Source organism: Passer domesticus, chromosome 1 (genome assembly GCF_036417665.1).
Source record: "Passer domesticus isolate bPasDom1 chromosome 1, bPasDom1.hap1, whole genome shotgun sequence".
NCBI classification, from domain to species: domain Eukaryota; kingdom Metazoa; phylum Chordata; class Aves; order Passeriformes; family Passeridae; genus Passer; species Passer domesticus.
Genome location: NC_087474.1, coordinates 110,703,586 through 110,716,860, shown reverse-complemented (window position 1 = coordinate 110,716,860; position 13,275 = coordinate 110,703,586). Strand labels below are relative to the sequence as shown.

Sequence of the window (13,275 nt, the reverse complement as noted above, 5' to 3'; positions counted from 1 at the left end):
GTACAAAACCAGTCTGGAAGTTTGAGTATTCCAGTTAATACCTGAGAGAAAAATACTATTCCAAGTGTCTAATATCTCTTTTGTGACGAGAGCCATCCAAATTTAATGTAAACCACTAAAGATGGGTCTGTTTGGCTCATCCTACCTTGAAAACTAATCTGTTCTCTTAGTAATGTGTAGTCTTCATGTCAGGATATCTGTGAGGCTGTTTGAGGTTGAGTTGGGAGGAGAGGCAGCTTTTCTTATTCACATTACACAGAATGGAAGTATAAAACCCAGACATGAAAGTAATTATATGAATGAAATGACCAGGATAAATTCTTAACAAACTGAAGGAATCTCTGCCATCTGTTTACTACTGATACCGGTCAGTATCACACCCACTTCAAAATGTTTCGACATCAGCAATGTACATCAAACAGAAAATCTGAATCAATGCAAAAAAACAGTAGGTAATTTTTAGAGCATAGCTGTCATATAGTATGTTACTTCATTTCTGTATTAAAAAATATGCCTCTGATTTTTACATTTGAAACAGAGTTTTGTATGTATCACAATGAAAAATTAAGGAGAGACAAGGGAAGACAAAGAAACTCAGAGATATAAGTAGTAACTAGAAAACCCTATGAATTTCACTGTTTCCCAGCTGTAGTTTTTGACTGTATTCATAAAATGCTAAGCACTTTGAATTTTAAGTTTAAATAAAATGTGGGACCAGATGTGGGTAAAATTATCTGTAGTTCTTGGAGACTGCAAATCTGGTGTTTGTACCACTGGAGAGTTTGGCAAATGTTTAAGGCAATATTATGTGGACTGCCTCTATTTAAATGTATGGGTGAGCATTTAGATATGTTACAGTTAAACAGAGCAGTGTAGCAAAGAGGAGAGTAATACTGTTAACTTTAAGCAAAAATTACAGAATGTACTGTCTTGGACAAAGTAATGTTTCAGCAATTCACTCCATTTAGTTTCATTGAAATAGCTCAAATCTGAATAAGTATCTAAGCCGCATTTGTCTGCTTGGAGTAACAGTTCAGCACTGTGCAAGACATAATTGTAGTTATTGACAAGTTTTTAACACCTTCTTCAGACAATATATTGAAAATTATCTTTTCTGCACTAATGGGAGTTTGACTGCAAGAACCAATAATTTTACAGCTCTGAGAAAGGTGCTCAGGTGTATCTGTTTTTCTAGCAGTGCTAAGCACTAAAATGTTTTTGTGTACATAGAAAATTCCCGTGCAAATGAAAGTTGAGTCTCAGTTTTCAATAAAAGTGAACAGAAGTTGGTGTCTTGCATGGTTTTAAGCTGTCAAGAGGGGAAATAAGTACTATCAGGTTCTGTTTAAACTTTTGAGTTCACCTTGGAAGCACAAAGTGAAAAATATAGGAAAAATAGTAAATTCTAATTGGTCAAAAGTAAACAAAGTATTCTATAAACCTTTTTGAAGCAAAATAGTTGCACTTTTTAGTATGCTGTCATTGAATTAGACTGCTTCTGAGTCAATGTGTCAATAATTAAAAGTGAAAAGACCTGATTATAAAAATGATTGTTCAAGGCATTCTTAATCAAGTAGGACAAGTGGAGATTTTCCTTTAACCCCTAAAACCTACAGGAAATAACTGAAAACCAAAATGTAAATCAGTGATAGCCATTCAGAGGAGGCCTAGTCTATTCTTATCCCTGTAGTAGAATATTGGTGCATTCAACATTATTTCGGTCTGAATAGGTTTTTATATTGGCAATACTATAAAAATTTCTGAAATGTGAACAAAAGAACTGCTACACTGTATTGGCACAAAGACAGATTTAGAATTCTGTGGAATTATATTTCCTTTGTTGTGCTGATTCTGCTTTCCAGTTCCTCTAGCTGACCTTCCGGCTCCAAAACAGTGTTGACTCTGAAATGCTTTAAAAGAAAAAAAAAAGTTTTGAGTATCTTTTCCTACTTTTTATAAATTTATCACAAACATATTTTTCAATTTTTATATTTCTTAATGCTTTATTACATGTATAATTCCATTTATGTGTGGAATTATAATTTGTGGAATTATTTATAATTCCATTTATTTTGTTACATTCATAACTATGTTATGTTTTCTTCCAGGAAAAGTTGTGGGTAGAGAAATAAATTCCAAGTGTGATTGTTTTTGAAGGATTTCTGTAGAATCTTTCATAAGGATTGCAGTGTGAAGGGAGGTTGGTAGTGGAAGTCACCAGGAATATAAGCCTCATCTGTGAGCCAGTGGCAGCACAGGCCAAATCATCCATGATGTTCAGACCTCCCACAGGGATACCTCTACTGCATTACCCTCTGTCCCTCTCCTAATGGCCAAGTAGCCAAGCCTTCACTGACTTACCATTTGGAACTGTTTATTTGGGTTCCTCTGCTTAAGCCCATGGCTGACAGCTAGATCAGAAGATGATACCTCACTCTGGTACTTCTTGCCCATAGCTTCAGGTTGTTTTGTTCCCATGCTGGAAGTGTTCCCTTGCATTCAGGGATGGAAAATAAAACAACTGTGTTTGTCCAGGCCAAAAGCATCTAGTTTTGTAGCTGGGTTTCACCCTGAGCAGGTCAGCTCTAGAAACATTACTGTGATTTGATTTCATGTCTTCCCTGCTTGTTGGAAGCCAACTGAATACTAGAAAACCACATTTTATCTCCCCTGAAGAGGGCAGAATCCTCTTCAGTCTTCAAATCCACACCTTTCTGTTTCTAGAAGAGAGCTGAAATAAATTCTCAGTGGTGTCTGATATTGCTTGTCATGTCTCAGTATACTTTCAGGAGTAGATCTAGTGTTGAAAGCATGGGAGGCACCAAGAGGTCTCCTTGGTGAAATAGGTGGAAGTCACATACATTTCTGGGGCTGATGGTAAATTGTCCACTTCTTCTAGAGGGATGGTCTGAAAGTGGTGCTGACTTGCTTAGAAAATGTGTTAGGTATGGACAGGATCAATCTAAACTGTCTGCTTTCATTTCCTTAGAGCTAATTTGAGAGAGTTACTCTTCTACCATGAGTACTGCTGGTTTGAGGTTGTGTAGAGAACCATAAAATCAAATGTTTCAGGTCTAAAGGCTACCCTTGTTGTACATTATGTGCCTCTAGGACTTCTTGTTCACAGAAGTCAGGGCTATAAGATGCAATTGCACTTCCAGTGGCTGCAGGTGGCACATCTTTAACAGAGCATCACCTGGGAACAAGGCCTACATTCAAAACCTGCCGTTTCAGCTCTTGTTGGTGCTTCTCCTCTCAGATCTCCTCCTCCTTATTCAGTATGATACCTACATGCATACAGCCAATATGATGCAAGTATATTCTCATTGCTCCTCAGTCAACCTTGATTAGAAATGTGTGTCTCATCATATTGGTCACTGTTGTGTTTGTGTAGTCTGAGAGTAATTGGTAAAGAAGCCCAGTTTCATCTTTCCACAGAACTCAGGAGATTTCAACTTTTATTTCAATGGTGGGAGCTGTTTTCAGTTATGCTGACGTGGCTTTTCCATTTGTTGGAATAGAGGTCTGTGGTGTGTTCCATTGTGGCTGCTTCTTTGGCCACACATAGTGAGAACCTATAAATATGTAGCCATCTTTTTTTTCTTCATAAAATAGACTAAAGTATGTGAAACTGCCCTTCAGGGCCATTTGAAAGCTTAAGGTTCTAAAGACTTTATATTTTTTTTTCCTTAGTAAATTATTTATTCCAAGAAGGAGATACACTGTGTCTGTATATTTGAGACTTGTTAATAATTTCTGGTTATGGTACAGCTGTTGAGTGTGCTTTAAACATCCCTTAATGAGCTCAATGCTGTTAAAGTGTGAGGGCTTATGCTTTTTCTCAAATGAATGAGGGCCTCCAACTCCTTGGGTGCCCACAAGAGAGGAACATTTTTATGAATTTTAATTATTTAAGTTTCTTTGCTTAAAAGAAAAAGGCAAAGAGGAGCTAGTAGAAAGGATGGTGGCTTTGTTTCAAAGGAGAAATGAGCTGTTTATCAACACTTGCTTGCTTAAGTTTTTGGTTTTTTTTAAACCACAGTCTCCAGAAAAAATCCAGTCTAAATAGTCTGGATTAAAATCCTGTTAAAAATAGATTGTGATGAGACCAATAGATTGGGATGAGACCAGAAGTCAAACTGGGAACTTCATTTGTTTTAGGCATGTTTTGTAAAGAATGTTGTTATTCCTGTCAACCAGAAATGCAGATGTTTAACCAAAATAGTCTTTCTGCTCACATACACCAACATGAATCATCCACCAGTGAGAGACACAGTTCATGTGATAGTCAATTAAATGAGTTGCATTCATCAGTGAAAATAGTTCTTTGCATGTCTTTTTATGCAGTTCTTTGTCATTTATATTTACATTTTCCTAAAGAATATCACAAACAAAATTAATAATTCATAACTACTGTTACACAGCAGAGCCTTATTTTGATATCCCTTCTTACCACAGACCTTCTAACAAGTCTGTATTTTGCTGTATTTAAAAAACACCAAATAAAAAATATACCAATATAATGGTCCTCAGGAAATACAGAAACCTTTTTCAGGGCAAAGAGGATCTGTACACAGCCATAGATATTGTGATGATGATCATAAATTGCAAAGAAAATACTCTCCTGCTAAAATGTAAGTGTTGCTTGCCCTCCTTTCCCAGGCTTCAAAAAAATAGATTGGTGAGCACATCATAGGAGGGAAAGTCAGACTGTGTTGATTTCAACACTTAAACAACTCCTATGCTTAGCAAAATAGAAAGAAAACACTGTCTCTGTCATGCAGAAAAAGCAGTTTATACATGAGCATTTCCAAGAAAAACCAAGAACAGAAGGGAAGAATATTGTAAAAAGAGGAGTAAACAGTCCTTACTCTTGCCACATTTCCAAAACTAATTTATTCAAGACATGGGCTAAAGAGAAAACTGAAAAAATGCTGATCAAAACCCCCTTCTGGCACAAAGTGTACCCTGCCCAACACCTCCTCATAACTTCTACCATATGGACAAAAATTTGCAATTTTGAAGGAGAACGAGAAGCGCTGATTGGAAAGCTAACAATGAGCATGGCAAGGGAGAACTCACTCTCCTAGCTGGAGTTCTACCAGGAGTAATAAAACAAAGACTTTGTTAGCAGATACGTGCTGGCTAGCAGATGAGGACTGAATGCCAGTCACTTACAGTATAAACAGAAGAGCCAGGGTGGTAATTAATTTCATCTACAGATCTGTATTTGTTTTGGGTCTTCTCCAAGACAGGCTGAAATCCTGGCATCTGGAATGAACTTGAAAGCATGTCAGACTGGCTTGTCTCTCACAGCATCAGTTATGCTGCTGCTACAGATTTATAAATAGGGGTACCATTTTATGCAGTCATGGGTGAGATGAAGGGAGAAATGGTGTTTCTGGAGGAAACAGGACATTTTGCACTGCTGCCCTCTTGCAGTGTGTTTTGTGATTAAGGATTGGGTTTCCTGTTGGTCATTTGACATTTATAAGGACCTACCTCTGTGAAGCACCTGTTTTCATACCAAGACAAACATATCAACATTCTTTCTTAATTTGTCATACTGTCTTTTTTCACAGCCCTTTACTTTTGGCAATTCTGCTTTTCCTACCTTTATGTGAATGAACATTTATATTGTTTCCTTCCTTGAAACACCCCAACGAACATCATCAATCAAAATATTTGTAAGTCCCTCAAATCACTCCTGAAGATCTGTTTCTGCTGTGGTACTAACTGAAAATGCTGAGTGATACCAGCTAGTTAAAAGAGCAAGAAGGATGGAACTATTTGGGAATTGCAAATGCATCTTTTTAGGGGTTTTTGCCTCCCCCTTCCCCCTGTGATTGCTACACCTGCCTCCTACAGCCTAGCTCGGCTAGGTTGTGTGCTTTTAGTGGCAAAGATTACTTAGCTGTGTGCCTGCCCTGTTCTTAGCACAGTGGGGCTCCCGGTCTGATTTACAGCTTCTAGCTCCTGCTATCATAGAAATAATAGGAAGTAATAATGATAGTAGCCTCTGTAATTCATGTTGTCCTTGGAGAGCGTGGGCAGATTCTTTAAAGCCAAGTTCTCTGATCTTTTCAGTCTTCTCACTTTGTGGCAGGGAGAATAGGAGCCTAGTGATGGGTGTTCCAAGGAAACATCATACTTCTCTGCCTCTCTTCTGCCTTGTACCATTTTGCATGATTTCTGCCACCTCATCACGGTGCAGCTGTCACACAGAGGTATAATGTTTCATTTTCCTGACTCACTCTGTGGAATAACTCAAAAGTAGGTGCCGAGATGTGATAGTTGAATCTCACTGCCTGTATTAAAAAAAAAAAAATCACAGGGTAGTTACTAACTCAAAAGTTGGTTTCAAATTTGACTGGGAAATAGGATGATCTGAACTAACTTTATTACTGCCTTAAAGCCTTGTAAGGTTAGCCACTACATCAGTTACTGGAACACCTGTGGATGAAATGTAGTTGGAAAGGCTTGCAAGCATCTTACCAGGCAAATACCTTTTGAGAGTGTAAAGCTGCAGAAAGGAAGCACAAAAGGTAGGAGCTACGGTCAGGCTTGAGTGGGAGAAATAAAATGAAACTGGTCTAGTTAATTAATGGAAGGGATTCTTTTTTTACTCAAATAAAAGAAGAAACATCTGGATTTTTTAAAGAGTGCTTTAGATGAAGCAACCTTTAGCTAGTTTTTACTAGTAACAGCTTAAATCTTACCCTTCTCTTTGTAAGTATAACCAGCAGTGCCTAGACTTTTGAGCCAGGATTATTTTATTAGTTATTCTATTCTGTAAAATGGTCAGTCATTTTTTGGGGAAAAGAAATATTGAAAAGCAAGTCCAAAGTTTGTTCACAAAGAGAGAAGGAGAAAGAGAGTTTATTCAGTTTGGTAGAGGTCCATTTCTTTTACTGGAAAACATTTTCATTTTTCTTGAAAAACAAGATAGTGCTTGCCTCAGAGTTAAAGGAATGATTATTTTGCTCACATAATTCATTCACCTTAGCTTTCATTATAGTGAAAAGTAGTTCTGCTACAACCTTTTCTATCCATAAGCTACCTGCAAGAGATTATTTTTTATGAAGTTTTGAGGTTGATGATAACATGATACTTGTGCCTTCTGAGTGAGAAAGGAAGGGAAAATTTTCCACCAAAGGAAGTGGCAGAAATACTTCAAAGAGAGAGTAGGAATTTTTTTTTATCCAGTCTTCTAACTTGTTGTGTGGAAATAGAAATTTAGCTGCACAAAGTCATTTAAGAATTCTAACTCTGGCAGACACTAATAGAGCAACTAGATACTATGATTCAGTTCTCATTCTGAAGAGGAAGTAAGATGCCATGAACTGGCAGAGTAATGACTAAACTTCAGAGGAGATTCCTATATTAAGAAAAAGTTGATGGAATAGGTCTGAGAGTAAAAACTAAGTGAAAAACTATGTGGAATACTATGGATGTATCATGGGTGCTACTTAAAAATATTGTCACTGAGGCTTGCAAAGTATGGAACAAAACGGGATCCATGAGGAAAAGTCAGGCCAGCTGAGTGCCATTCTCAGTGAAGGAAAAGAAACATATTTCACATTTTAAATGCTATTGTTGGGAGAGCCACAAAGAATGAGAAATCAGTCAGTGAAAGGGAAATTGTAGTTGCTGAGATTAACTAGAAAAGTAAATATCTAAGGGTATGGATGCAAGCAATGTGAGTGTCTTCCACTGTATTCAGCAGAGGAGGCCTGGGGAAATGCTTTGCTGGGTTTTGCAGCACTATAGGGTTTAAGTGTATCTCTGTTTTTCACTTGTAGCAGGAAGCATTCTACTTGTTTTCATCAAGTAAAGACTTTCCAAAGTCAGCACCTTAATCTTTTTTAAACTGGCAGGAAACATCTCCTTGTCCTTTCATTTTCTAAGCAGTTCCCTTGAGCTATCCTCCACTCACTGCTCTTCAGTGACCTATTGTCTTTCTAGAGGAGCACCACAGAGTATATGTCAGTTTAGCCTTGATTCTTGCAGCTCCCACGAGCAAGAGCTAGTGTTTTCACTCTGTGTTCAGCTTCTGTTTTCTGAGATTGCCCAGACAATCTCAGAAAACAGAAGTGAGGGTTTATTATGCAAGGCTTGAAGTCAGTTGTTGTATGCAAGGGTAGAATCAAAATCTTAAAAATAAAACAAACAAAAAAATCCAAGTAAGTCATTAGGTCCAGCGTTGTGAGAAAATGCAGTGGGCATAGCTCAGTTGTTGACATCAACTTAATGACCTGTTTTCATTAAATACAGATATTTTACTGGAGGCACAGAATTTGTCTCGTAGCAATATATTCTTAAAGACTCAGGGCAGTCAAGAACAATAAAAATTACTGTGTCAGACAAAGAGCTTGCAAGATCAGTAATAAAATAAAGAAATAAGCCACCAAGACTAGATCATCATGATAAAATAATGTATCAGTAACACCGTTTCTGTAATGAAAGATTACATTTCACTCAATATTTTTAGCGTCTGTCAGTTCAGCAGAGTAAAAGAGAAATCAAAGCACCTATTTTTTTTTAAGTCTTGCAATAGTGCTTTTCCATATCTCTTGAAAACATACAAACAAAACCAAATGCACAAATGGACATTACAGTTTATCAGGAGGCAAAATTAATTTCGGAACTACTGCCCTGAGTTGCCTTGCTCCCCTTAGGGACAGCTCACCCATCTCTGCATGGTGCCAGTGCAATTGTGCACATGGGTTAAAAATCAGTTAAGAAGTAATTATGAAGTGAGAGGAAAATATCATTCAATCAACATCTACTTATGAGACAGAAACACAGGAGAAATAAAGTGACACTGCTTTTCATAGCTAATGCACTTTAGTGTTTAATATGCTGTATGGTGTGCTTATTAAATGCCTGGAAGAGTCAGTGTCAGGGCAGCAGCTCTTGATTATAGTGCTAGATGGTAGGAGTTAGCGAAATTCACATGAGACTATGAAGAATTTCAGTGGGACAAAAGGAAACTGAATGAAGAGGTAGTACCAACTCAAATTTCAGTCTCGGTGAATGCTAAAATGTAAATTTGAATGGCTTTTAACTTGTAAAGGGTTCAAAGCTGAATACTGCACTGAAGAAAGGGCTGCATGTTTCACTGTAAATAATACACAGTAAAAAACTTCCAGTGTCCATCTGATGTTGAAATAAATCCAAACAGAATGCTAAGGGGTATGAAGAGTGGATTAGAATACAGCAATTTTCTAAAATCCAGTTGTAGAGAAACTGAAGTATGTTAAGTGAATAAGCAGCATTAAATAAAATGCAGAAAGGTAATCCAAAATTTCTAATACTAAAAAACTCAAGGAATGTTCAAGAAAGATGAAAGTTCTTTTCATTTACCCAAATAGATTTTTGGAAACCACTGAGAACAATAGTGGAGTAACATTTTGTCAGCAAATAAATAAGCTGCTGATTGGAAATAAAGGAGAATTGAAGTAATGCCAATATTATTTTATAATAATTAATGACAGGAGTTTTTAATAGGCTTGTTAAAAACATGCTTCCAGTTTTAAGGCAACCTCTGTTGTAAGGCTGAATACATCACCTTGAGAAGCTGTATCCTATTTTTAACTCGGCATTAAAATTCTTTTCATAGACAATTTGAACTGATTCCTCAATCAGATAATCAATAAATGATGCAATATGGGAGTTTGAGTGTCCTGACGTTAGGCTCTGTGCCGCTTGCAGTTTAGGCTTTCTTTAGAGATTCTGCATTAGTGGTGGATACTCCAGCTTGTTCAATACTGCCGTCAGGATAATGCTTTGTGTGATGGAAGGCATTTCATGAAGGTTGTGCTCCATCATATGCAGAAAACGTGTGTGCTTTGAATACGATTTTCTCTCCTCTGCATAGTGTAAGTGTCGCTGGTTCCCTTAACTGAGGACCGTGAGCTGCAAAAGAGAGACCTGGCACTGAGGTAGAACACGCTGGATAGTACAGTGAATGGTTGCCTTTACTTAATTTCACTGCTTAGCACTCATATTCCCAAAACTAATGCTGGAAGCCTTAACATAAGGAATGAAACCATAAGGCAGAAGCTGTTTCTAGCAAGTCATTACTGATGAGTATTCCAGTTGGCTGGGGTAACCTGAAGGAGATAATGACGAATAGGCTTTGGAAGAAACTAGTCTTAGAAGATACATTTGAAAAGACACTACTTGCTATTGACTTTAGATTCTTTCTTTCTTGGGTTTTAGATTTAAAAGAGAGTTTTGGAGTCCTTCGTATGTCTTACCATTTGCATCATACTTGATTCACTCTTTCCTGTCGGCCAAGTGCAGCTCAACAGCTGCTTTTTGCATGAACATGCTCTTGATGGCTTGTGAATATCTACTGCAGTATTGAGTGCTTTGAAGAGTACAGCAATATAGAATTTTTTTTTTTTTAAATTTATATAGGATACAGTAAAATTGAAATAGAACTGTTTATTCATACAAAGTATGAATCATCCTTTATTCATACAAAGTAAGGGTTTTACCAATTCAGAAAAGTGTGTGTGTATTTCTATCGAACTAATATTCTTGTGGGACTGGGCACAGGGACAGCAAGCACATCATTTTCTCTGATTTTTAGCACTCATGTAAAGTACCTTGGCCAGAATTTTCCAAAGAACCCGGTTCCTGCAGTTAGCTCTAGACATGATTTGATTAATAGTTATCACCTTTTCTGGCAGGTTTTTCTGGCATTCTTCTTGGCAAGGAGTTTTGAAGATGTAGGCCAAAAGTATAACTGTGGGCACTCAGAAATACTCTTCATCTTGGAATATCCTGGTCAAAATTGAGGAGAAACATTGGAAATGTTTTCATTCTATTTTTCAGAAAATAGCTCTTCATGTAAATTAGCCATTAATTTCCTTCCTTTCCGGAAAGAGAAAGTAAAGAAACAAGTAAAATATAGTTGGTGCTGTCAGAATCTTCTCTGAATGCCAGTTAGTGGTACAAGAATTTGTCTTAAAAGATTACACTGCACTTAGGCTTTACTCTTCCTTCTCCCTTCCCAAAAAAGCTGTACCTGGAAAGCTATCCATAAATCCCTGTGTCCATTTTATGGCATGGTGCCTCAAATGATGGATGCTGACACGTTTTGATTTAAAAAAAAAAAAAAACCAAGTCCATAAAAAAATAAAATCAGCTTAGTGAATTGAATGTTGCTTCCTTAACATTTTTTCATCCTGAACTCATTTGGTAGGGGAAATGGATATTTCATCAGACATGGATTTGACGTTCCATCACATTATACAGTAAACAGTACAAACGATGTTATTTTTTTTAAATGGAGAAGCTGGAGGAGCTAAGACAGTAGCTGCTGTAAGGCACTGGTTATCTCATTTAAACAGATATTAAATGTAGGTGCCAGTGGTGTGATCATCAGCTGCTTCCCACTTTGTGAATAAATTGCTTAGAAGGAGTCTTTTTTCCTACCAGATGTGACCTAGATTTAGATTTCCAAAGGCAAAAAAAAAAGTCTATTGTGTAAAAAAACAATTGTGGGTAAAATGCATGGTAAATGAGCTTATCTCACTTTTCCAGGTGTTTAAGCTAATATGTTATGGAATTACAGCTTCATTTATGAAAAATAATTGAGGAAAATGTTCCAGCAAATCAAATTTGGATAAAGGCTTAGTATAGTTATTGTGTTGTTAGCAAGTTTTTAAATGGAAGAAAGAAAAGGGAGCCAGCACAGATAATAAAAATATAGAAATTTGTGAATCTGTGAAGAGGCTTCTGTAAAGGGTCAGGGCTGGCAGTGGTATCCCATCTATATTGTGGTCCTGCAGAATGTCTTGGAACAATATAAAGAATTATATTCCCAGCAATGCGTATGAAAGCAGAAATTTTTCTTAAAAGACCAAGCATTGATATCTGTTGGCCCTGGATAAGATTAATGACATTAGTAGGTTAAGTGTATAAACATCAAAAGAATAACACCTTTATTCTTTTCCTCATTGCTATTTTTCTTTTGTCAATTCCATAGGGGCTGCCACTCGAAAACCAGACCCGGAGCCTGAAAAGCAGACAGACCATACTGTTAAAATTGCTGGAGTCATTGCAGGCATCTTGCTGTTCGTCATTATATTTTTGGGAGTCGTGCTGGTAATGAAGAAAAGGTGAGCAATTAGTGGATGTTTTCTATGTCCATATTCATAGTGCATCTCCTGCAGCAGTACTCAGTTTGATATTGGTAAAAGTATCCAGCCACCTTCGTACCCACAGAGAATTAATGTTTGTGTCTTTGTTTTATATATAACAACTTGAGGTTAATGATTCTAGCACTCCTTATATCAGTACTGCATGATGGACTCTAATAATCAGAGTATCTGGTCCTTTGTGAGTCTCCACCCTATTTGACAGATCAGCTGGAAGCTAGATGTAGTTTCATTTTTGCATGTAAAAGAAATCCTTAGTCAAACAGGAGCTAGAGCTAAGGTAATTTGTGCTGAGAATGAGGTCTGTACTGTTCTGCATAAACTCCGTTTCCTGAAACAATGGAAAATGTTACAGTGGTGCTGAATGTTTCCAAATGCTGGTTCAACACTCTCACACATTGAGATTGTTTTGCCTTGAATATCATTTGAAAACTGCTACATTAGAAGTGTAAGGCTTTTAAAATTGTTTGTCTTTCTCAACACTGTTAGAGATAAAATAGTAACAGGAAAAATATAGCTAGGGAGGTGGCATAGATAAGAAAAAAACTCCATATTATCTTAGAAGCTTAGTCTAGATTGGGAGAAATTAATTAGCAAATAGAGTCAAGGTTTTAGGTTCTGTAATGAGCAATGTGAGATTTGCAGCTGTTTAAGGTGAGGCTGGGAATGTGCAAGTGATGTGTAAAGGGGCTGAGTGACAAATTCTCCTTCCGCTTCTGCCACAGTCTCCTTACTGTGTCCCATAACCCCTCACCTCCTTGCTATTCCCCTTGAATTATCCCCTTTTTTTTTCCTCTGAGAGCAATCCTGGCCTGATTTGGCTCATCCCAACCCTGTGTGATTTAATTGTATGTTAACTAGTTTGGCAGGTCTGAGATAGTCCAAACCCCCTGAGCTGCCTGAATTTCTTCCAGAATTTGAACAGTGGAGGTGCACAGCAGAGGAGGCAGCTGTCTGACAGTGCCTCAGGGCAGGCAACAGAAGTAGCTGCTTTTCACTCTCTGTGAAGACAGAGGCAGGGCCATGAGTTAGAAGGGCTCTGTGGAGAGAAAGGCAAGCTGTGGCCAGGGCTGGGGGCCAGGTCATGACAAGAGGTATGTAA

The 13,275-nt window shown here is 37.5% G+C and overlaps 1 protein-coding gene across 12 annotated transcripts in view; it reads left to right on the top strand.

Moving 5' to 3' along the window:
* Positions 1–13,275, top strand: part of PTPRM (protein tyrosine phosphatase receptor type M) — a 441,163-nt gene that overhangs the window by 276,919 nt on the left and 150,969 nt on the right. For all 12 annotated transcript variants that reach the window (XM_064433927.1, XM_064433947.1, XM_064433884.1 and 9 more), the window contains one exon: positions 12,002–12,134. In XM_064433927.1, the coding sequence (XP_064289997.1) occupies positions 12,002–12,134 (133 nt within the window). The remainder of the gene's footprint in view (positions 1–12,001; positions 12,135–13,275) is intronic.